The sequence below is a fragment of the Lepidochelys kempii genome, chromosome 6 (genome assembly GCF_965140285.1).
Source record: "Lepidochelys kempii isolate rLepKem1 chromosome 6, rLepKem1.hap1, whole genome shotgun sequence".
Taxonomy (NCBI): domain Eukaryota; kingdom Metazoa; phylum Chordata; order Testudines; family Cheloniidae; genus Lepidochelys; species Lepidochelys kempii.
In genome coordinates this window covers 94,334,791-94,358,322 of record NC_136385.1, presented here as the reverse complement: position 1 = coordinate 94,358,322, position 23,532 = coordinate 94,334,791, and the positions used below count along the sequence as shown (strand labels likewise).

The window sequence follows — 23,532 nt, the reverse complement described above, 5'->3', positions numbered from 1 at the left end:
GGGGGAGGGAAGGAAACAAAGTGTTCTCTCTGTCTGTGTGATGCTTTTGCTGGCACAAGAGCAGGAATTCAGGTCAGAACTCCTGTAAAAAGCGAGTAAGCAAGCTAGTTAGATATGCATTAGATTCTGTTTTGTTTAAATGGCTGATAAAATAAGTTGTGCTGAATGGAAGGTATATTCCTGTTTTTGTATCTTTTTGTAACTTAAGGTTTTGCCTAGAGGGATTCTGTATGTTTTGAATAGGATTACCCTGTAAGGAATTTACCATCCTGATTTTACAGAGGTGATTCTTTTACTTTTTCTTTAATTAAAATTCTTCTTTTAAGAAACTGATTGATTTTCATTGTTCTTAAGATCCAAGGGTTTGGGTCTGTGTTCACCTATGCAAATTGGTGAGGATTTTTATCAAGCCTTCCCCAGGAAAGGGGGTGCAGTGCTTGGGGGGATTTTTTTTTGGGGGGGGGGGAGACGTTTCCAAGTGGGCACTTCCCCTGTTCTTTGTGTAACACTTTGGTGGTGGGCAGTGTTTAACCTAAGCTGGTAAGAATAAGCTTAGGGGGTCTTTCATGCAGGTCCCCACATCTGTACTCTAGAGTTCAGAGTGGGGATGGAACCTTGACAGCCCTCTTCTGCACGATTTTCTGCCATTGACACTCTAATGTTTCTTAGTCTGCAGCACAATGACTAGGATGTTGCATCCACAGATCTGAAGAGGCAGCCAGAGAGTTACAGATGGCACAGGCCTTTCAACCGTGAGATCCAGCTTTCAGTCGCTGCTCAGGTCATAAGTTACATAAACTATATAGTCTCACATTATCTAGTGCATATCTGCACGCATCACAAAACTGCCACACAATTTAAACATAATCTAGATGAACAAGGGATGCTCCAACATTAGGACTGAAAGCAACTGGCAGAGCAATGTGGGAAGCTCACAACTGGAATAGCAGGGAGGCTGAATGTCAGGACTGACATGCATTGGTGGAACTACGTGTGTGATGCCCGTACAGCACCTGCCAGCACCATGCCCTTCTTGCAGCTATTTGGTGCCCCAACTGCTCTGAGATCTCCCTTACTTGGAGCCATTGATGACTCCGGCCAGAAATTCCTCCCACTGGGAGATGCAAAGATAATCAAAGCAATACCAAGATGAAGAAAGAGAAGGACTTACACTTCTAGAGAGCACTTCCCACATCCCAAGGAATGCCACACAGCTTTACAAACTATAGACAATTACTTCGCACAGCATTAAAATGCAGCCTCCTCTGGGGTTCAATGTAGCAGCTATTTAAAAGGTTACCATCAACTTGAAGATATTTTTTTAAATTGAGTTAATAGCAGCTGGATGTACTACACCTGCCAGAGTCCCTCAACAATATTTGTAATTTTACAGTCCATGTTCCTGTTTTCTTACTGTCAATGTTTTTATTTTCCCTGTTGTCAAAGATGCATACCAATAACAGGGGGAATTGAAAAAAGAAAAGGAGTACTTGTGGCACCTTAGAGACTAACCAATTTATTTGAGCATGAGCTTTTGTGAGCTACAGCTCACTTCACTGACTATACAGATGAAAAAGTAGAGCCAATCAGAAAATTTCTGCCCCCCCAAAATAACCGATAAATAGGAAATTAAATTTCATTAAATGCGTTGTAAATCTTTTCCTCCCAGTTTTCAAGCAGCTCTAGGAAACAACAAAACATGCTATGCACAAGCTATTGCCAAATCCAGGATTTGATTATCCAAGATGGAAGTTAAGACACCAGGTTTTGACATAACAACTTTACCACACAAGACCAAAAAACGGCACAATACTAAAAGCAACAATGGTGCATTTTATTCATGCTACACCACTTCTCCTTGGAAACAAATGGTGGGAGCAGCAATCATTTGGTCTTCCACTGCTTATGGGGTCCCATCACATAATGTAAATGTGCCAAAGCTTCATTCTGAAGACAGTGACTCTATGGGGGGGGGCGGGGGGGGGGGGGAGAAGAGGCAACTCTCTATCTTTCCAAAACGATAAACCATATCCAAGAGTGAGACACGCCCACGAGTGAGATAGTGCTGCTGAACAGTGCCAGATGCCAGCCACGGAAATGGGAATGTGTTTATGCACCAAGCAGGTGTTGCTTGTCTTCATAACAACATTACACAGTGCAAACTTCCCCCCACACTGCCCTTGCCAGCATGCCTCAGCACTGCCCTCGGCAGGGATCTCCATCTCTTCAATCCTCAGCCTCTTTGAGGTGATGAAGACACCTGTCCACCTGGAACTGGGCAAAGCACAAGCATTCATTTCAAAGGCCTGATCCTACAAGAGCTCTGCATGCACCCTGGTTGGGTTCCATGGTAGTTCCAGGCACTGTCAGCTTGAAGGATCAGGCCATAAACTTGGTTGTTTACCATGAAGTGCTTTTATTCTGAAAAGTGGGGATTTCATTCATTACTTTTGGTCTAGTTTTGCCTTTTTAAAAAAATAAGTTATTTTTCAGGGGCTCGTTAAAATGGCCCACAGTAGGTCAATATCATGATATTCTCACTTTTTATTAAGGACTCAGAGGTTTCTAATGAGTTTCCCTTTGCAGTCTGTGTTTTGTTTAAACACAGAATGGACGTATAACATACAATATAGCGGAGCAGTGTGTGGAGCAGTGAGAGTAGCATTAACCACTAGTGGCCATAGCCCAAAGTCAGGCCAACGGAGGTACCAGGGGTTCTCCTTCAGTTCATGTAGCAGAGAGTCCAGTCGAATGTAGTTTTAGGCTCTAGTCCAAGGTTCCAATCCCAGCTCTGGAGAAAGTTCAGTGGTTAAATTAAATTGAAACAGGAGGGGGAACTCTCATTGCACCAACAATGGGGGTGGAGGGAAAGCTTTATGGCAGCACTACTCACTCAAGCCAAGAAGAGAAGGGGAACGGTCCTCTCCCCCATTCCCCTCAGGTTAACCCCTGGAGTCATGTGTATGATTTATATAGTAACTGTTACAGTTCTCTGCAGAACATATATTGTTAAAGGAGGAGATAAATGTGCAGCAAAGCTGAAGAATTTTACACAGTTCTACCCTCCTACTCCACCACTACTGACCTTTTATTAATTATTAGAAAGAAATCAAAGCACTGTGTTAAATAAACGTAAGCAGTGTCAGGATGAGCTCCACCCTGACATCTGGTGGCAAGGTGTGGCAAGTTGTAGGAAAGTACTTCAGGGGCCTCACCAAGGGGCCCATACCACCAAGTATTAATACTTGTCCCCAGCCTCTCTCAATTCACAGAGTTTTGGAACCCATGACCCTTGTCTAGCAAATGCTACTTAGTTGATGGTGAGTCCCTCCATCATAACAAAAGGCCAAGTACAGTTCCAAGCACAGTTCCCATAATCAGGGTAATAATTTATTCCTCCTGCCCCAATAACAGAGACACTGGGGATCCCACAGCAGCCAAAGTGACCATTTGGGCAACTATGGCCTCATTCTAGGCGGGGTGGGTGTGCCTATGCAAATGAGATCGGCCCCTGAAGTTCTCTTCCACAACTTGCCACCAGATGTCAGGGTGGAGCTCATCCTGACACTGCTTACAAAAACAATGTGCTCCTTTCTCATGAGGTTAGGTTTATAAAGCAAAAAGCTAGATCTTGCCTATGCAGCAGCATCCAGTATTGGGACAACAGGGGTCACTGATTTAATGCTGTTTGCTGATTAATTACACACAGCCCTGTGTGGTTCCTAGGCAGCAAATGAGGTAAGATCTCCTCATGTGAGAGGAAGAACAGCTTCCCAGGGGCCTAAAGAGGGGGAAAAATGATGAGGAGGCATAACAAGAGTAAGCAAAACTACCATCCAGTGATGAAATTTTAACCTAACATTTTAAGAGGCTAAGTCAAGCACACCACAACAGGGCTAGTGGTTGTCTTGACCTGAGTTTCTTGAGTCTGTTTGAAAATGCCCTTCTCCAGCCACATTTGATTATATTCTGCTTTCCAAGGCCCTAGCAGCTAACAAAGGAAGAATGCATGTTTTAAGCAGCAAAAGATAATTTCATCAGATTATTATTATTTTCTCAAACTGCCCATTTTGATTCCCAGTTGTATGGCACAGATAAGAGCCTGCAGCAGGAACAATATAATAAAACAGAAGTACAGTCTCAGATTTGTTTGGGGATGATACTGTCTTCTTAGCCTCTGATGTAAACTAATAGCACTTGGGGGAAGGGGTGAATGTCATTGCGCTAAACAAGCTAAATTACTCTGGCAAGTGATTCACTGAGTGTTCCCTCTGGAAGTTTCAGTAATACAGCAACCAGACCAGTTTTTATTTCCCTGTCACCGGTGTCTTTTTGCCCAATGCTGTGTGCCACAAATCATTTCTCTCAGCGAGCCAAACATGGCTTCATCTGTGGTCCTGCTATGCACCAGGACTAAAAGACTAAAGGGAGCTGGTCAAAATGGCTCACCATGCCCTGCTCCTCTTTGCTGAAATGACATTTGATAAGACTCCTTTGATATATTCCCACCTAAACATCAACATTGCTGGTTTACGGATTAAAGGAGGACAAGTCAAGACTCCTGAGTTCTACTCCTGGCTCTACCATGGACTTGCTGGGTGACTTTTGACAAGTCATTTAAGCTTTCTTTGCCTGAGTTTCTCCAGTTGTAGCACTGGGATTAGAATGTTTCACTCTTCTTTCTAAAGCACTTTGAGATTCTCTTCAAAAGAGGTGTTTTAGAATCAAAAATACCTGATGTTCCTATTCCACAGATACAATAAACTATGTTAAAAGATTGCAAATTGAAGGTATCAAAAATCAGGAAGCCATGACTGGGCATAGATCTATTTGGAGCCCTCATCTCACAGCTCAGTAGTGATTAACTCTACATTATCACCAAGTACTACTTTTAACATGAATGGAAGTGCTAATGAAAGGTGTCTCTAGGACAATCTGTCAGTGTGACACATCTTCCACACACAGCAGGAAAAGTTTCCCCATACAAATCCCTTGCCAACCGCCTTCAACTTACCCTGAAAGGCCTGATACATGCATCATCCAAGACATAGAACATGTCTCAGCTCAATCAATGCCTGAATCATGCAATTCCCACTTACAGATCACTAAGCGAGAGACCAAGGTATCAAAAAAGTTAAACTCCTCACCTGCAGCAGCAGGTAAGCAGCCTCCCTTGTGGAAAGAGGATTGGTTTCTCTTTCCAATGCAGAGTGAGTCATATGCTCCTCCAGTGGGCTGTCATGTTCCTGAGGGCTTTGGCATTGTATTTGTCTAGTACCCCATACTGCAGACTCTATGCTAAGTGTTCTCAGAAGCGGTACAAGGGTACAAAGAAAGCTTAGGAGGTGGAAAGACAGTATCCTTCAAGTGTGTTCAGGAAATGATACACTTCAATATACAATGACAGGTTTCAGAGTAACAGCCGTGTTAGTCTGTATTCGCAAAAAGAAAAGGAGTACTTGTGGCACCTTAGAGACTAACCGATTTATTTGAGCATAAGCTTTCGTGAGCTACAGCTCACTTCATCGGATGCATACTGCTCAAATAAATTGGTTAGTCTCTAAGGTGCCACAAGTACTCCTTTTCTTTTTTCAATATACAATGCATTTCAAGCCCATCTGAAGTGTAATAACAGTGTAAAGTTTATCCCCAAGGGAGGTCTGCAGGGATTTAGCAAGTCAAGTTGGACGGTAATTGCTGGAATAAAGAGCAAGACGTCTTTCTGGTACTGCAGCTGAGCTCAAAGACATGTGTGGAGATGGAGAAGCAGCTGTAGTGCTGCTGAATGTCCATTAGATGGTGAGGAAATCTACATTTGACTCCCCTTCCCGTTCACCGAACATGGAATTAGCACATTAACAGCACTGCTCCCTAAATGCAGGGAAGGGAAATCAGAGTCAGGAGACTTACTTTTTCACTTTGGTACAATTGTTTCCCACCCCATCTCCTCCCCCAGATCTCACTCTGAATCAACAGTTGGTCTATGCAGGGGGTCCTGATTATGATCTCACTTACATCAGTTTTGTACTGGTGTAAGTAAAAAAATTCAGGAGCTACTCCTGATTTACATCAGCATGGAATCAGACACAGACCAAGAGAGTCCATCAGAGGGGGCAGAGGAATCTAGTCTCATGTAATCGTCCCACATTCTGTTGTTTTAAAGTCAATTTTTTGCTGCTGAACGATGCCAGTCTCTCTCACCTCAGACGGAGGAGGGTGGGCCCTTTCCAGGGCATACCTACAGCAAGTGAGAACGTGACACTGGCTGTGCATCGTTCCTTCCATCTGAAGCTCTCAATACACTTTAGAAGCATGAATTAGCAGACCCACCACAAACCCCCTTTGAAATAGGGAAGAATTAACAACCCCATTTTACAGAGAGAGGAGAATGAGGCACAGAAATGGGAAGCGATTCATCTCAGGCCACACAGTGAAGTCAGCAGAGTGGGGAATAAAACGCAAGTGCCCCGACTCCTAGTCCTTCATCTGAACCAGGAGATTATCCTACTTGTTTTGAGTGAGCTAAGGGTACAGTACCATCTCTTACACTTGCCTTGGAAAGTTGCAGTGATGTGATGAAATGAAAGATTTAAGAGGCTGGAGGTTCCTCAGGAAGCTGAAAAATAATCAAAGCCTAAGATGATGATTAAACCAGTAAGAAAAAGGGAAAGGTCTTGAGGCTAATGAAAATGCAGCCAGTGAGATTCCATCGTGATAACACCTGCCTTCCTTTCAAATCCTACATATTAGGAGACAGAATCTGAAGGGTATGAACTGAGGGGCAAGAGATTTTTGTAAGATTTCAATTAGCCTTTCATTTAGTCCAGAGTTTAGCTACCACTGAGTTAAGCATCCTTCACAGCTACAGACTCTCTATTTATATCCACTAACTGTGCATATTCCCTGGTTCCCTGATTCCAGACCAGCTGCTGGGCACAGCTGTGTTCCAACAAAGGCATTGAAAACAGCAGGGACTGCTGAGGGAATAGGATGCTTCCCTGACTTCACCCAGGCCTGGAAGAAGAAATCACAATGCTGTTCTTGCTAATTTCTGCCCCAGCTGAAAACCAGGGAACAATGGAAATCTCGCATGAAGAGCCCAATATGATTAGATCTCCATCCTGATTTCATTCCAAATTTAATGGGTTTTCATATGGAGCATTGACTGTGTACATGCACACACTGGGCTTGATCCTGATCAGCACAGATGGTGTATGTGTAAGCATAAAGAAAGAAATTATGAGCATGGCTCTCAGATACAGGAGTGATGGATGACCTGCAAGAAACTAGAGAGGTGGAAAGATCTAGGCATGAGAGTGCAGGGGATAATGATCCTGCAATGATGCAGTCAGTAAATTACTTCCACCTGGTTGCAGGAAGGAGGTAAGAGAGGAATGCAAAGCTAAGTGCCTCATCAGCATGACAACCAAGCTTAAATCTAAGTCTCCCCTTTGTACCAACAATACTTGAGAGATGGGAACAGGCCACACTCCCACTCAAACCCTAAGTGATTTTGGGGTAGAAAGAGTGAAACAGAACCCTCTGTCCCTTCAGCCCTAAATAGCTAGAGGATTAGGAAGAAAATGAAAATTTCACCCCTGACTTCTTGTTCCTAGCCCGCTTTCCACTGGAGGAAGAGAAATGCCACAACAGAGCAAGAGCTCACTACTGCCCAAGTGAGCACAGAGGGTTGGTTGCAGGTTATCTAGTCAGTTGTGGGCCATCAGCGGGCACAGGGGCAGTGCTGGGGGAATACTGCATGGGTTTGTGGAAAGAGTACTCGATGCTGCTTCTGTTGCTAGAGAGAACAGGCCTGAACTCAGGACTAGGCACCTTTGCAGGCTGGAAGAGCAGTCCAGCCACAGCAGAGAAAGTCCTGACCAGTACCGTGACCATGGGAGCTGACACCTGGCAATGTAGCAGAAATCAGGACTCACCATTACAAGCTTACACTGCAACCAAGCATCAGCAAGCACCACAAGGGGAAGGAGACACCCTATTCAAAGGACTGAGGGACTGGACAGTTTGGATGATTTGTCAACTAAAAAAAGGATTATTGTATTATTTCAGCACTGGGGACTCAGTGCACTGTATTATTGCTGGCTCTGTGTGACCTCTTAATAGTTCCTGTTATTGATGGTGGTTTTGCCTTTGCCCAGATAAAGTTATTGATGTTATATCTGGTATATTCATTTCTGGGTTCTTTCCTGCCTCCCTAAAGCCTGTGGAAGGTGAACAAGAGGTTTGGGCCTAGAGAGAGTCTCCACCCTACATAACTATGTACTTTTCTAGCCCCCATCATAGTAGTATCTGAGCACCTCAAAGATAAATATGTTAAAGGTTATTACACCCTGGAGAGGTAGGGAAGCATTTTCCCATTTTATAGATGTGGAACTGAGGCATACAGAGACTATGTCACTTTCCCACGGTCACTCAGGAAGTCTATGGCACAGCAAGGAATTGAACCTAAGTGCTAGGTTACCACACCGGACCTCCTTTCTCTCCAAGACATCAGTGTTAGAATTTGGGGACAGCTTAGCAGACAGGGATGGTCCCCACAAAAGGATACAGCTCTCATTTAACCTTACTTCTGAAGCTTCTACTCACAGGCACTAGAGAGAAACATTATGACACTGCCTGCTGCACTCTCTAGGACTCACAACATCAAGGTGTCAAAGAGACTGGCAGGCCAGATTTTTTCTGCCTAATGCAAATCTCAGGGACAAATCCTGAGCAACTAGATGCTAATGTGATGGGTGCATTACAGATATCAAAATTAGATTAGCTGGAACCTGATCATCTCGTACCTGTTGAACTCCCACTGACTGCAAAGGGGCTAAGGGAAAAAAGGATTTGACCCTCAGATTTTGAGAGTGTTATGTGGTGGCAAGCAGAAAAGATAAGGATTGAAAATTTACCGGCCTCAGGTTTAGAACTGATCATAATTGAGTCCTGGGCCAGTGCCAGGAAAACATGGTTAGTCAGGAGAAGGGAAGATTTGGAGCCGATATTGCACAAGCTGTTGGGGTTCAAAATGGATGTTGCTCTGCTTTCCAAAAGTGTGAAGTGTTAAGCTCAAACTATAGCAGTCATTGACATCAGCCCCTAAAGTCATGTCATATTCAAAGTGGGGGCTGGGAGAAGAGGATAAAGCAATCTAGAACAATGTGACCCTTAAGGTCTGATGTCTTGGGACTTGCCCTACACTGGTCTTGGATCTCTGATCAGAAAGGACAAATTTCAGTCACAGATAAGCAACACAATCAAAGATGCCCCAAAATAAAATATCACAACATTTAGGGAGGTGACTCAACTAGAACATTTCTATTCATATGGAGAACCATTCCAATAACGATGCAATCCTACATCATCATTTGTACTGTCGGAGCATCAAGGATCAAAGCCCTGTTGTGCTAATTTACCTAAGTGAATAGCAGTCAGAGCACAATTAACTGCCTGGTCGTTGTCAAGTGTTCCGTAAGCATCACAGCAAAGTGAATTCTAAGGGGGGGGGAGGAGGGTTGAAGGATGACAACGTGGTGGCATGCATGCATTGAAGTCAGCTCCGTAGACAAAAGACCTGGGCTCTGCTCCCAGCTCTGCCATTGACCTACTGAGTGACCCTGGTCAAATTCTTCACCTTTTTCTGCTTCTATTTCCCTGCTCACTTTTTGTCTTGTCCAGTTGGACTGTAAGCTCTTTGGGGCATGGGCTGTCTCTTCCTGTGTGTTTTAGGATGCCTCCCACAATGCGGCAGAGTTCATTTGGGGTCTCTAGATGATACTGTAATATACACTAACATTATGCCTGCCTCACAATTCACAAGAAGAAGTGGTCTTGCTCCTCACGTCTCAAAGATTTAGCACAAGAGTTGTGGCGAGGTCTCATGTTATTAAGCTTTCTTTATCTTTACAGATCAGACTACTCTGCATTTCCTAATTCGTTATGAAGTATTATCATAAACAACTAACACAGTTGACAGGATAACTGAATAAAGTACATTCTGGGACTTGGCATCTTGCTTATTTTTAAGTGAATATTCATTTTGTCACTAATTCAAACCCCCGCATCCCAGTCAATAAGTTGGAATTACAAAGAAAATGGATATTTTGAATCCAGAAGACATTTTCGAGGTTATCACAATTCAAAGTTACATATGTTACTGATCCAGATGTTAGAGATGGAAAAGGCCTAAACAGATCATTCAGTGACAATGTAGCTCTTTTTTTAAGCCTACAGGACATTTTCTGCTGCTTTATCCAGTCTAGTTTCCAGTGTTCCAACTGATGGGTTTCCATCAGTTCCCTTGGGTGTCTATTCTATAGCCAAATACATCTGTTAGTGTGTTTTTCCGGATATTCACCTTAAAAACTTTCATTTCCTAATTTAACCCCAATACTCCTAGTTAGAATCCTTTGAACTATCCTAAATAATTCATCTGCTCCTTTGGTGTGGATACCCCTCCAAAAGATGCTGATTTATCATGCTCCTATTATGGTCATCATTGAACAAGCAATACATATTAATCTCTTAATTTTTCTTCATTAATTACTCCCTCCAGCCAGCCGATCATCTTTATTGCTCTTTTCCAAATTCCCTCCAGGTCTGGTCTGAGGATAAATTATATGACAGGGCCTCTTTATGCTTTTTTTAAAAAAAAGATAACAATGGGAGCTCATTAGCAGGAATGCCCTATTTTACCATAGTTACAAACATCACTTCTCACCATAGCCTTCCTATTAGCAAGTGTCCGATGTCACTTTGCCATTGCATGTTTTAACAGATGGGGGACGATACTCATGCTTGTTCTCTTGACAAAGATCAACTGGTAGAACTGTTTAGGGCTACATTTTTTTGCGTTATGCAGTTCTGTCATTGCTACCGAGCTGATAAATAAATTAAAATCAAGACTCCTCACAAAAGAAACCCTGACATGTCAAAAAACAAAACAAAACAAACAAACCCCCACAAGTTCAGCACTTCATAAAGGCAATGAGTGATCTTATCTGTTTAATGCTATAGTGACCAGAACAGATTTTTTCCCCTTGAGTGACTCAAGTACTATAACCTCTAGTAAGACAAATGCTAGGTGTACATCCGTAAAGATGGCATAGTACTGAGATTACCACAAAAGGAGGGCATTAGAAACACATTCAGTGGCAAATAGCACAAGAGAAAGCAGACGCTACATTTTTAAAGGAAATCACTATGATCTTTTAGGATATTTTACATACATCAGCTGATCCAAGCAACACAGTTCTTTGGGAGATATAAACTCAAATTACCCACAGATACAACCCAAAGCTGCCCCCATTACTGTACTGGAGAGAAACTTCTATATGTCACCCAGCACCGACAGGAAGATGGGCTAGATAAAACGTATGATTATTAGCAGTAAGTTAGGAACAGATTCTGTCACCCTTTCCCAAGCCAAGCTATCCCACTGACAAAGGTATTACTCAGCATAAGTAAGGGTAGCAGAATCTGGCCCACTGGGACTATTTCTCCAATGTCCCTCGTCTCAAAGGATCTCAAAGCAACTACATTGCATTCACTTCACCTACCTGTGGTATGGAGTGTGGTAATGTTAGTCTGATAGTCTTTATTATTTCAGGACCCTACTTCCAGCGGGGAGCTAACAGAAGTCTCCCAAGATTCCCTCAGTATAGCCCATCAATCAGAGCTCATCCAAAACAATCACAGAGACCACAACTTAAACAACCAATTCTTTATTAACTAGGGAATTAGGAATAGGATAGGCAAGAAGGGAATGGGGAGGGAGGATCAATAATATTGAACGGATTTTATAACCTCGCACTCTTTCACACAGGGATTACGAAAGGGTAAATGATGGCTGCTCTATACCATGTCCAGATGCTGTTGCTGAAAGACCAGGATTCAATGGCTGACTCACTGGACCACAATCACTGCTGGAACTAGAGTGACCAGATAGCAAGTATGAAAAATTGGGACAGAGTATGGGGGGGTAATAGGTGCCTATATAAGAAAAAGCCCTGAATACCGGGATTGTCCCTATAAAATCGGGACATCTGCTCACCCTAACTGGAACAGCTACTGCACTGGAGAATGACTGAGGAATCAGGTAAAAGGCCTAACTAACTTTCCACCCTAACCTCTTTTGCGATGTCCTGTCTGCGAGTAAGAGCCCTAGCCACTAGAGGTAGAAACCCAGTGTATGGAGGTATGCTTCCCTTAAAACAATAAACCCCAACAATAAACCAAATCTTTTCCCACACAATTAGAGTTGAGCTGTGATGTAGGCAGTAAACTATGTCAGATCTCTTTCCAAGCCACATCTCTGGAAAGAACCTCCTCCCTTTTCTCCAAGGTAAGGGCAGAGGAAGAACCCCTTCCTACTCTTTTCCAGACTATATAATCCCTCCCATTGCCTAGCAACAAGCCACTACATTTCCCACCTTTTGTCTCCTAAGGGAACAAGAAGGCTGTCTAACATGGCGGACTACTTGTCCTTTCCAAGCCAAAATGGCAGACAAACAAAACCACATTAAACACCATTACCAAGTATCATGTCATAATTTGATTGGGGTGGAACTCACACTAACTGCTTAACAGCACACTGCAACACTAGGCAGCAGTTAGCACAGGAGGTCTAGAAAAATACTGCAGCCAGTTGAAACTCAAGGCATAATATAGTTACCCACATTAGAATTGGGCCAGATGGCAAACGACCTGTTAAGTCTTTTGCATCTGCGAGCTACACTGCACCAAATCGATGGCCTTTATAGTCATCACTAGGGCTGGTCTTCACTGGTAAGCCGACCTAAGTTACTTACCCCAGAGTCTTCACGGTGCTGAGTCAACGGGAGACACTCTCCAGTTGACTTACCTTAATCTTCTTGGGGAGCTGGAGTACTGGGGTCAACCGGAGAGCGCTCTGTGGTCGATTTAGCGGGTTTTCACTAGACCCACTAAATCAACCCCTACTGCATCGATTGTAGCAGCATCGATCTCCCCATAGAGAAGACCAGTTTATGTCTACACTGCAAGTGAGAGGTCTGACTGCAGCACATGCAGGCATACATGAACTAGCTTTGATAAGGCAAGCTTGCTAAAAGTAGCAGTGTAGCCATGGTGGCAGGGGCAGCAGCCCAGGCTAGCCACCTGAGAACAATCCTGCCTGGGATGCTAGGTATGTATTTGGGTAACTAGCCCATGTCACTCTGGCTACACAGCTATTTTTAGTGAGCAAACTCAATCAATGCTAGCTCAGGTATGTCTACACATGCTGCTATGATTGCAGTATAGCTATATCCTAAGTTACACACTGTAGTAACTTAGCTCTATTCTTGCTGCTGCCAAAGTTTTAGATCTTCTCCTGCTCCAAAAACCATAGTCCTCTACTACATGAACTAAAGAACAATCTCTGTCAGCTGTGTGCAGTATAAGACCTCTGACAGCCAGTTGAGTAGTTCAGATTCCATCCAATAGAGGCCAGTGGTAACACACATTCGTTAGGATATAATCTTATTTTTTTATTGTAAACGTTACACTGTGGTGCCTCTCAGTCTACAGGGCAAATAAATAGAGTGGGAGGACACATCCAAGCAGAGGGTAAATAAATAACCTGCCAAGCCCTGCTAGATGACTTAATCATGTCCAGAATTGGAATGGTTTATTGAATTGAGTGAGAGTCTGTCTCACAATATCATGCCCATATGGGTAACAGTTGCCACTTTGCTGCCAAAGTTTAGCCTTCCCAATGCCCAACATGCAATCTCATTGCAGGGAGCAATTTACCAGGTGTAACTGGGATTCTGCCAACTGTCAGATCAGCACCCCCCACCCCACTCCCATCATCAGTTATGCAATGACAAGGGCAGGCAAAGGCCCAGAGTGACTCTGCCATTTGCAAGTTGGTCCAATAAAACATATTACCTCACCCACCTTGTCTATCTAGTTTGCAAGTGGAGTCAATCAGCATTGACAAGCAAATATCTCATGCCTCTGCTTTCTCTGCCAACCTCCTCCAATAGTCACAGAAAGGTCTCCCAAAATCAAATACCAGAACCAAAGATGGTGGCTTCCCACCCTCCCCCCATCACCAGGGGAAACAGCCAAAATGAGGCACCCCTGATCCAACCAGCAAAAAAGATTGGACTCATCTGACTCTGCCTTTCCTTTCCTTCCCCATCTCCCCTATTCTCAGGCTTTACCTTGTCTGGTATTCCCAGTACAAGGGAGCAATGTTAGATAGTGGCCTGAGCATAGGCTAGGAGCCAGGAACTCCTGAGATAGTGGTAATAGTCCTTACATAGTTTCAGAGCATTGAACAATCATTAACTGAGAAATTCTCAGAAGCTCTTTGAGGTAGATAAAGGTTTTACACATTTTACACATAGGGAAACAGACGCACAGAGGGGAAATGAGTTGAAGGACACGGCAACTCAGTGGCACAGCTGGGATTAGAAGACAGGAAATCCTGGCTCCAGCCTTGAGTTCAGTGTCTTAGACTAAATATATCAATAAGAGAGCACGGAGTTCTAATCCTAGCTCTGCCACTGACTCCCTCTAGACTTGGGCAAATTGAGGATTATTCAGTTCATGCTGGGAAAGCTAGATGAAAAGGAAAAGTGCTAAGCATTATTGCGAGTTACGGGGTCTCAGCAAGGTCCTTTGCAGGAGCCAGTCATGCATTAGCAACATGATTAATATTTGTCATGTTTGATCGCTCATCCTCTCCCAAGTGGGAGAACATGTGCAGTGGAGTGTTTTGTTTCGGATTTTTTGTATGACACATAAATATAGCAACATGTGTATATGTCTATATGTTATTGTTAGAGAAGGCAAGGTCACAAAAACTGTACCTTGCAATTAAAGTGAAAAGTGGTGAGATTTGTGATGGTGTTTTAGTTCCTGTGGGAGTTAATTCCACAGTCTTAAGTCAGACCCAGAGAAAGCACTGTCTTCTGAAATTTTATTGCTGTATCTCAGGTTCTGTCCAACAGGGGGGAAAGATTTCCCACGCTAGTGTGGTCACTCAGGCAGAGAATCATACAAAGGTTGGGGACACTTTCTGTGACCTCTTATTTCACATATACACAGTACAGTGTGACAATTCATCACACAGTTGATATCTCAGGACAGACACAGGATGTAAGAAACTGAGGATTAAAGGTTAAAGAAGAAGAACACTTTTCCAGTCCCTAGCACTTTCCATCCAAGGATCTCAAAGCATTTCACTAATATTAATTTGATCTCACAATCCTTCTGTGGTGTAGGGAAACTTCATTATCCCCATTTTACAGACAGGGAATTTGAGGCACAGAGAACTAAAGTCACTACCCAAATGTCCTGAATCCCACCTCCTGGTTTAAGAGATTTAAACAGAGAACTTCAAGCCTCACTAACAAGAGGCTCTTCCAAATTCTGGCAACCAAAGTCCAACAATTGCCCTTCTCTGGTGCTCCCAAGGCACCCTGGTGCACTATTTGTCCCTGCAGGATAAATGCTCTTTTGAGAGGTGAAGGGTTAATGTCTAGCTATTCCACCTGGAAGCAGGCGGGGCACACCCTGACTGTTTCCTAGAAGCAATGCACACATTGCTCTATCCAAGGACAAGGGCTAGATATGAACCCTGAGAACTTGATTGTTTGGACAGCAACTGTGGGAGGTTTCTTTAGCCTGGGCTCAAGGCCTGAGAACCAGGTTTGTAGTAGTTAGAGGATGGTAATTAAGCATATGAATTAACGTCTTACATTCCCTTGTGTAGCAGTGTGTAATGCTTAGGGGGAGAAATATAATAAAAGGAGAAGGTGGAAGGCAGGGGGGGCAGAACAGCCCATCTCCGCTGACCAGCCTGCTTGCTTGCAAAAAGCTGTGTTCTGTCTCATCACTGAACCGCAACAACTGGCGCCCAAACGTGGGGCCCTCAGCACTCACCTCGCCCGGCAAGGGTTTCAGACGCGTCACTCATCCACTTCGTGGATCCCGGTGAGTATTTTTCATTGTGGTAAGTATGGGAAGCTCCCTCTCTGCTTTGCAAGTGCAACACCGTAATGAGCTGCAGTATTTGCTGCGTAAGGCTCAGCATGACTGCCCGGCTCGAGAACTCACTCTCCTGCTACAGGAGGTGCGTGCCAAGTGCCCGTGGTATCCTGAAGCTGGAAGCCTTAAGTTAGCGGACTGGGAGCGATTGGGCCAGACATTGCACAAAGAGCCTCGGGCACCCGTGCAGGCTTTACATGCCTGGCACCTCTGCCGCGACGTGGTACAGCGTGTCGCCTCAGACAGACCCTCCCTCGCGAGGCTGGTGCTCTCGCCGCCCCCGTCCGCCCCTGCAGTCATCCCCCCTCCTGGTGATGCGACACAGCGTGTCGCCTTGGAAAGGCCCTCTTCAGCACCAACAGAGGAGCTGCCGATCCTGCCACCCCCGTCCGCTCCTGCAGCCATCCCTCCCCCTGCTTCGCCCCCAGTGCCTCTATTACCACCGCCTCCCTGGCCTTCCCCACCGGAGCCGGTGTGTGATCACCCTCCCCCCATGGGGCCCCCCGGAGAGTCATCTGCATCTGCTCAGAAGCTTTCGCTGGTGCAACAAATGGTTCACGCAGCGAAAGCTCGATCAGATCTTACAGCAGAGGAGCTGGCTGATCTGGTCTCCGTTTGCCCGGTGACCTGGCAGAATGATGACCAGGGCAACCCCGTGGGCACCTGGACCACTCTGCCATACTCGGTGGTTAGAGAGGTAAAGAAAGCAATTCGTGAATTTGGCCTGACTAGCACCTTTGTGCGTGGTCTCATTGAAGGGATGGGTGCTGGGTACTCCCTAATCCCTGAGGATTGGAAAACGCTGCTGCGCATGATGTTGTCACCCAGTCAGTATGTTATTTGGCTTAGTGAGTATCGGCAGATGGCAGAACGCCAAGCCCAGGTATATAGAGAGCAAGGTATCATTTATGAGCATTTGGCAGGGGAGGGCCAGTTTGCTACTATTGGGATGCAGTCTCAACTCCCTCCGGCCGTCTTCCCCATTATCTCCACCTGTGCCCAGCATGCTTTCAAGAAGGTCCCGGATTCAGGCAAGCCTACCAAAAGCTTTGTCAGTATCCGTCAGGGTGCCTTAGAGTCCTTTTTGGATTTTACCAACAGATTGCAGGAGGCTATCCTCCGACAGGTGGATAACACTGAGGCAGCTCACGAGCTCCTGTTAAAATTGGCAGTTGAAAATGCAAATGAGGATTGCCGCCGTGCTCTCCAGGCAGCACAAGTCTCTGGTATTTTAGAGCTCTCAGACATGCTGCGGGCGTGCCAGAACATTGGCACACAAGCCCACAAGGCTGGAGTTCTGGCTGCCGCCCTCAGAAAAACCGGGAAGGAGGGGAAGCGTTGTTACCGCTGTGGAAAGGAGGGTCATTTTCAGCGGGAGTGCCGCTCATTTAAGGCACCAGCCCGACCCTCAAAGAAGTGCCCCAAGTGTGGGAAAGGTTATCACTGGGCTAATCAGTGTCGTAGCGGGTCGGGAAACCGCGCGACGGGTCCCCCCCGAACCCAGGGCCAAACGGGGGTGTTTCCTACTCAGGCAATCGCTCCTCTGCCTTGGAATCCGTAGACTCTATGAGGGCAGTGACTGCTGGAAGTGCAGGGCTTGATTTGATCATGCAGGAGGACACTGACTTTCGGCTGCCAGGGGAGGTCTGTGCCATACCTACACAGGTGATGGGACCTCTCCCTGCCGGCTTTGTAGGTCTTGTTCTCCCTCGCTCACATGCTGGGAAACAGGGCTTTTTTGTCATTCCAGGGGTTATTGATGCTGATTACACTGGCATTATTAAGGTTCAGGTGTGGACTCATCTTCCACAGTCGCTCCCGCGTGGACGGTCAATTGCACAATTGATTTTAGTCCCCTATCAGGTGCCAGCTGCCGAGGATCGAACTCGGGGTGGAGGAGGCTTTGGATCGACGTTGTCTCACTCGCCGTCTCACAGCGCGTCTTCTCCACTTGTTGCTCTGACAATGTCAGTCCGCCCCTCGAAACCTCAGTTAACACTTCTCTTAAATGATGTTCCTTTTACAGGGCTGGTGGACACTGGAGCTGATGTTACAGTGATTCGTGATCTGGAGTGGCCGGTTAGTTGGCCAACGGTTCCTTCTAAAGAGTTGTGGGGGATTGTGGGTAGCAAACCCGGGCGCCAAAGTTTGTCTTGGGTCACGGTCTCTAAACCAGGAGGCCGTGCCCTTGCTACAATCCGCCCTTTTGTGCTCCCTGTCCACCTCAATATTTGGGGCCGTGATTTACTTACAAAGTTAGACACCACCCTCGATATTAACATCTGATGGCTCTCCCCACCGAGGTGTAGTCACTTATCAGTTGGGTGACCCCCCTCGTTGGCATTCTCGTTTTACACTGCCTCAGCGTTCTGCACAGCGTTCAGAATTGGCTGCTGTTATTTTGGCCTTTCAACTTTTTACTGATTGTCCCTTTAATTTAATTGTGGATACCCATTATGTTTATCAGGTAATTGATCATTTACCCCTTGCCCTCATTACCCCTCAAGTTGATGCAGACCTCCTTCGCCTGTTTTTGTCTTTACAGCACCTTCTTGCCACTCGTCATTTCCCTTACTTTGTTGCTCATATTCGCAGTCATACCCCTCTGCCTGGGCCACTCACTGAGGGCAATGCACGCGCCGATCGCGCGTTGCGTGGTCAGGTAAATTCCCTTTTTTCTGACCCCATTGAAAGCCATGCCTTTTTTCATCAGTCTGCCTCTGTTTTGGCCCGGCAGTTTCACATTCCTGCTGATCATGCACGTTCTATTGTTCGTTCCTGCCCCCACTGTGCTGCTGCTGCTCCTACCTTTTCCTATGCCGTTAACCCCCGAGGTACCGCAGCAAATCAGCTGTGGCAAATGGATGTTACTCATGTACCACAATTCCGCCCCTATTCATTTTTACATGTTTCTGTTGATACTTATTCAGGTTTCCTTTGGGCAACCCCACAACGTGGGGAAGCCACTAACAAAGTTATTCACCATTTGCTGGCCTGCTTTTCTGTTATGGGTCGCCCTTGCCAAGTTTAAACAGATAATGCCCCAGCCTACTGCTCTGCAGCCCTCTCCACCTTTTGTGCCCGCTGGGACGTCCGTCTTAAACACGGAATCCCTTATAATTCCACGGGCCAAGCCATTGTTGAACGTGCCAATCGCACACTCAAAACCTTGCTAGATAAACAATTAAAACAAGGGGAGCTGCATCTCCGAACCTTAGGAGACATTCAACAACAGATGTATATTCTTTTGTTTACTTTAAATAATTTAACACTGAATGCAGATCAGCAGACCCCTGCGGATCGGCATTTTCACAAATCTGAGGTACTGGAAAGACCGCGTGTCTTTTACCGTCAGCTGCCCGATCCACAGTGGCTGGGCCCAGCACCTCTAATCACTTGAGGTCGGGGATATGCTGCTGTGTCTCTCCCTGCAGGACCGTTGTGGGTTCCAGCCCGGTGCGTGCGACCAGCACTTAAACAACATGGCATGGCACCAGGGGCTGTCGAATCCCATACCAGAGTTTCAGCTGACCTTGGAGGAGACCGCGTTGCCCCCCGAGTCGACAACGGCGGGACGGAAACGGAGGAGGCGTAACGTCCCAAGCCAGCCCGTGACAGGGGGAGCAGTAAAAGCATTGGTCGCCACGGCTCAACGAAAACTGGCAGCAGATCAGCAGCCAGAAACTCCTAAGACTTTGTTTGTGGCGATTCTCGCCCAAATCATTGCTAATTCTGTGATGATTGTGTGCCTTTTGTGCCTGCTATTTTCTGTAGGGGTTGGCTCGGAAGCGCCTCCCCCGTTACAAGCCCGAAGGAGAATAAGATACTGCTCTTTGCTTATGCTAATCTTTTCTCCCAGTATTTTAGCATGGCTAATTGGGGCCCGGCCAACTATACTCTGCCTCGCACGGCTATATTCCTTCACACACCGTACCCGGCCGGGGCTCACAATGTCACCTGTGCGTGTGTAGTTAACTGCACTAGTACAAAGGTGCCATTGGGCTGTCAAAAAATTTCTCAATCCCTTTTAAATTGTTCCCATGCTGTTAATGTTTCATATAATTATGGCCATATCATCCTACCATCAGGATGGGTTTTTACTTGTGGTTCATGCACCTTTAATTATATTCCTGCAAATTTAAGTGATGGCACCCTTTGCTGTCTTAGTAGAATGATACTTATATTGCCTTTTGCTGGTTACAATTGTAGTAAAAGAAGTGTACCCCTTTTAGATGATTATATTGCAGATGTTAAGCTTTTGGTTATTTTGTGTTTGTAATCATTGGGCTTATTTTTTTGTTGTTGCTGTGTACAATGTATTCCTTCCTTGTTAAGACTTTGTAAAATTTTTGCCCTGGAAAGCTCCCCAGGTTATGTCCTTGTCTGTCTGGGAGTTAAATAGCATGATAAAACAAATTGGCGGCTACCATGAGATGGCCAATTATCAATAAACAAAAAAGGGGAGATGAAGGGTTAATGTCTAGCTATTCCACCTGGAAGCAGGCGGGGCACACCCTGACTGTTTCCTAGAAGCAATGCACACATTGCTCTATCCAAGGACAAGGGCTAGATATGAACCCTGAGAACTTGATTGTTTGGACAGCAACTGTGGGAGGTTTCTTTAGCCTGGGCTCAAGGCCTGAGAACCAGGTTTGTAGTAGTTAGAGGATGGTAATTAAGCATATGAATTAACGTCTTACATTCCCTTGTGTAGCAGTGTGTAATGCTTAGGGGGAGAAATATAATAAAAGGAGAAGGTGGAAGGCAGGGGGGGCAGAACAGCCCATCTCCGCTGACCAGCCTGCTTGCTTGCAAAAAGCTGTGTTCTGTCTCATCACTGAACCGCAACAGAGAGGTCCAGTTGCACAACACTCAATCCAATTCCCTCACAGTCCTGCTTTTGTTGCCAGCTCTAACAGTGGGAATGGGACAGGTCGAGGATAGAGCAGAATTAGGAGGGTTTCATGCCAAAGGGAATGTAGAATCATATAGACATACCTATTATGTCAGAACTAACCTACCCCCACTCCCCGAGAATGGTTCCCTGAGGTGTATTCTCAAGGGCTCTATCAATAGAGTTTCTAATGACAACAGCTATGGTGCTTTCATCACTTCCCTAGGAAGATTATTCTACAGGCTATTTTATTTCACTGTCAGAAAAGGTTGCCTGAGATGTAGCCTAGATGTTCATTTGCTCATTAGTTGCAGATGTTCTCCTTAACACGAAGGACAAGGAATTATTAAAGGTGGGCTTAACACCATCCAGATATTAGTAAAGAGTGATGTCCTCCCTTGCTGGCTAGGCAGCTGGGGAATGGGTGCCAGAGTCAGTGCCATGCAGTAGGAAGAAAGAGGAGCTGCCTCTGGATAGTTGTAGCCCAGAACAACAGTCTGTCACGGGTGTGTGGCTTCTTCTTTTTCACCTTGTCCCATCAATACGAGTCAGCCATTCTCATTCCTCATCTCCACTGACAAATTCCTCATCTCTTGACAAATGCCTCTTCCAAGTTAACACCAACCTTCTTCATATCCTCTTTCAGCATCTCGAATGAGCTTTTTCTAGGTCTTCCTAGTGGTCTTTGGCCCATGACTATGAGTTCTTGCACCCTCTGGTCAACATATCCCACATCTTGTCGTCATTTCACATGACGCAACCATCACAGTTAATACTCCCTCAGCTTTTCCCTGTGGGGAGCTACCTGCATCATGGCTCATGCTGTTTCACTGTGTAGCTTATCAGCACCAGTCTTATGCAATGTCTCCAAGAACATTCTCATTTCAGCAGCATGTAGTAGTTTAGTCCTCTCTTGCTCTTTGGCCAGGATTCTAACACATACATCACGGATGACCTAATCATGATCTTATACACTTTGCTCTTTAGTTTACTTGGCATATTCTTATCAGAACTCCCACCAACTCCCTCCATTTACACCAAGCATTCTTTATACAGCTCCTAACAGCCATAGCCACATTACTGTCATGATTCAACACTGAATCAAAGATTTAGACTGTTGCACAGACTAACTCTATACCATCTTGTTTTACTGGCTTCTTGTTGTCCTTTCAAAGAAGCATCACATGTAGTCTATCTTCTCTCAGACTATTTGTAGGCAATTTTCTCCTAATGCAGCCCTCCATAGTTCTAGGTCCCTTTCCAATTTGTATTTATTTTCACAGCACAACATAATGCCATCAGCAAAAAGCATGCTCCATGAAACTTCCCCTCTAATCTCCTGCACCAATTGTCCATTACAATCACAAACAGGAATGGGCATAAGGCGGACCCTTGACATAGGCCTATACTCATTGTAACCGCAGCTGTTGTGCACTACTGTTGTGCTACTCTCATGCATGTCCATGATAGTCTGAACATATGCTTCCAGCAGATTACATGAGCATTGACACCACCATAACAATTCTCTAGGAACTCTATCATATGCCTTCTCTTCATCCACAAACACTAAGTGCAATTCCTTGCATTTTCCCCTGTCCTTCCCCTGCAATATTCGGGCTGCAAACACCACATCCATTCTTGACCTTCCTGGCATAAGCCCAATTTGTTTGTCAACTTGCTTGATGCTCTGGCTCCTCCCAAAGTCTTTTCTCGATAATTCTTTCCATCATGTGACTCATTAACTTGATGGGTCAGTAATTACTACATTGTTGCACATCTCCTTAACGCTTGAAGATAGGGAGTAATGTGCTATTTCTGGGCTCGTTCAGTGTTTTTCCAGTTTGAAGAATTAAGTTGAAAATCTTCATCACCACCACCACACCCTTATGACCTAATGCTTTAATGCCTCAATTGATACACCTTGTGTCCCACTGCTTTCTCACCTTTCCGCATCCTTAACATTGTCTGAATCACTACCATGGTGATAGGTCTTGTGAGGTTGTTGCTTATGCATACTTCCCTACTCTGTCATGAGTGTGTGAATGAAAGGCCTAAATGATTTAGGAACACCCTGTGTCATGTTCACCTGATGTTTCTCATATGTAGGGCACCAGGCCAGATGCTTCAGAATACATGGTACTACATGTCCCCTCAGACCCCAGCCAACTTGGTCATGTCAACATTTTAACCTTAGACCAGTACAACTTGCTTGTGAGTGATCTACAGTCTCTGGTCTTCCCAGACACATAAGTGATGACTAGCAAATAAGTTACTAGGTCACAATAGGCTCCTTAGAGAAATCTTACCAAATTTTATTAACAGGCTTGTGAGAGTAGCAACAACATCCCCTATGCAGGCAGTCTATGGAACTGGTCTGGTCTGGGTATCACCAAAACTGTGTTGGAAAAAGAATGTCAGAGGAAGTGTGATACGGTGTACAAACCCCACCCTAGAACTGAAGGGGCGCTACAGAAGCCTTCCTCTGGAGAAGAGGAACCTAACTGCTGGGCCCAGGCAGACTGAAGGTGCCATTAGTATCTTTATCTATCACCTGTTCACAACAGATTGCAAGACTAGGACTATAGAGTAGGTGGGAGGAAGGGACCCAAGGA

The 23,532-nt window shown here is 45.2% G+C and overlaps 2 protein-coding genes across 7 annotated transcripts in view; one reads left to right on the top strand and one right to left on the bottom strand.

Moving 5' to 3' along the window:
• Nucleotides 1-23,532, bottom strand: part of NRXN3 (neurexin 3) — a 1,346,778-nt gene that overhangs the window by 900,962 nt on the left and 422,284 nt on the right. The window lies entirely within an intron of this gene.
• Nucleotides 15,509-20,844, top strand: LOC144930669 (uncharacterized). Its single transcript, XM_078853369.1, has 2 exons — nt 15,509-16,723; nt 19,461-20,844. The coding sequence occupies exons 1-2, from the start codon at nt 15,998-16,000 to the stop codon at nt 19,995-19,997; spliced, it is 1,263 nt and encodes a 420-aa protein (XP_078709495.1). The 5' UTR covers nt 15,509-15,997; the 3' UTR covers nt 19,998-20,844.

Excerpts from the sequence above, each read along its gene's own strand:
- LOC144930669 (XM_078853369.1), top strand. The coding sequence starts at position 15,998 with ATGGGAAGCTCCCTCTCTGCTTTGCAAGTGCAACACCGTAATGAGCTG. Across the intron at positions 16,724-19,460 it reads CATACTCGGTGGTTAGAGAG|GACCGTTGTGGGTTCCAGCC; the intron begins GTAAAGAAAGCA and ends CTCTCCCTGCAG.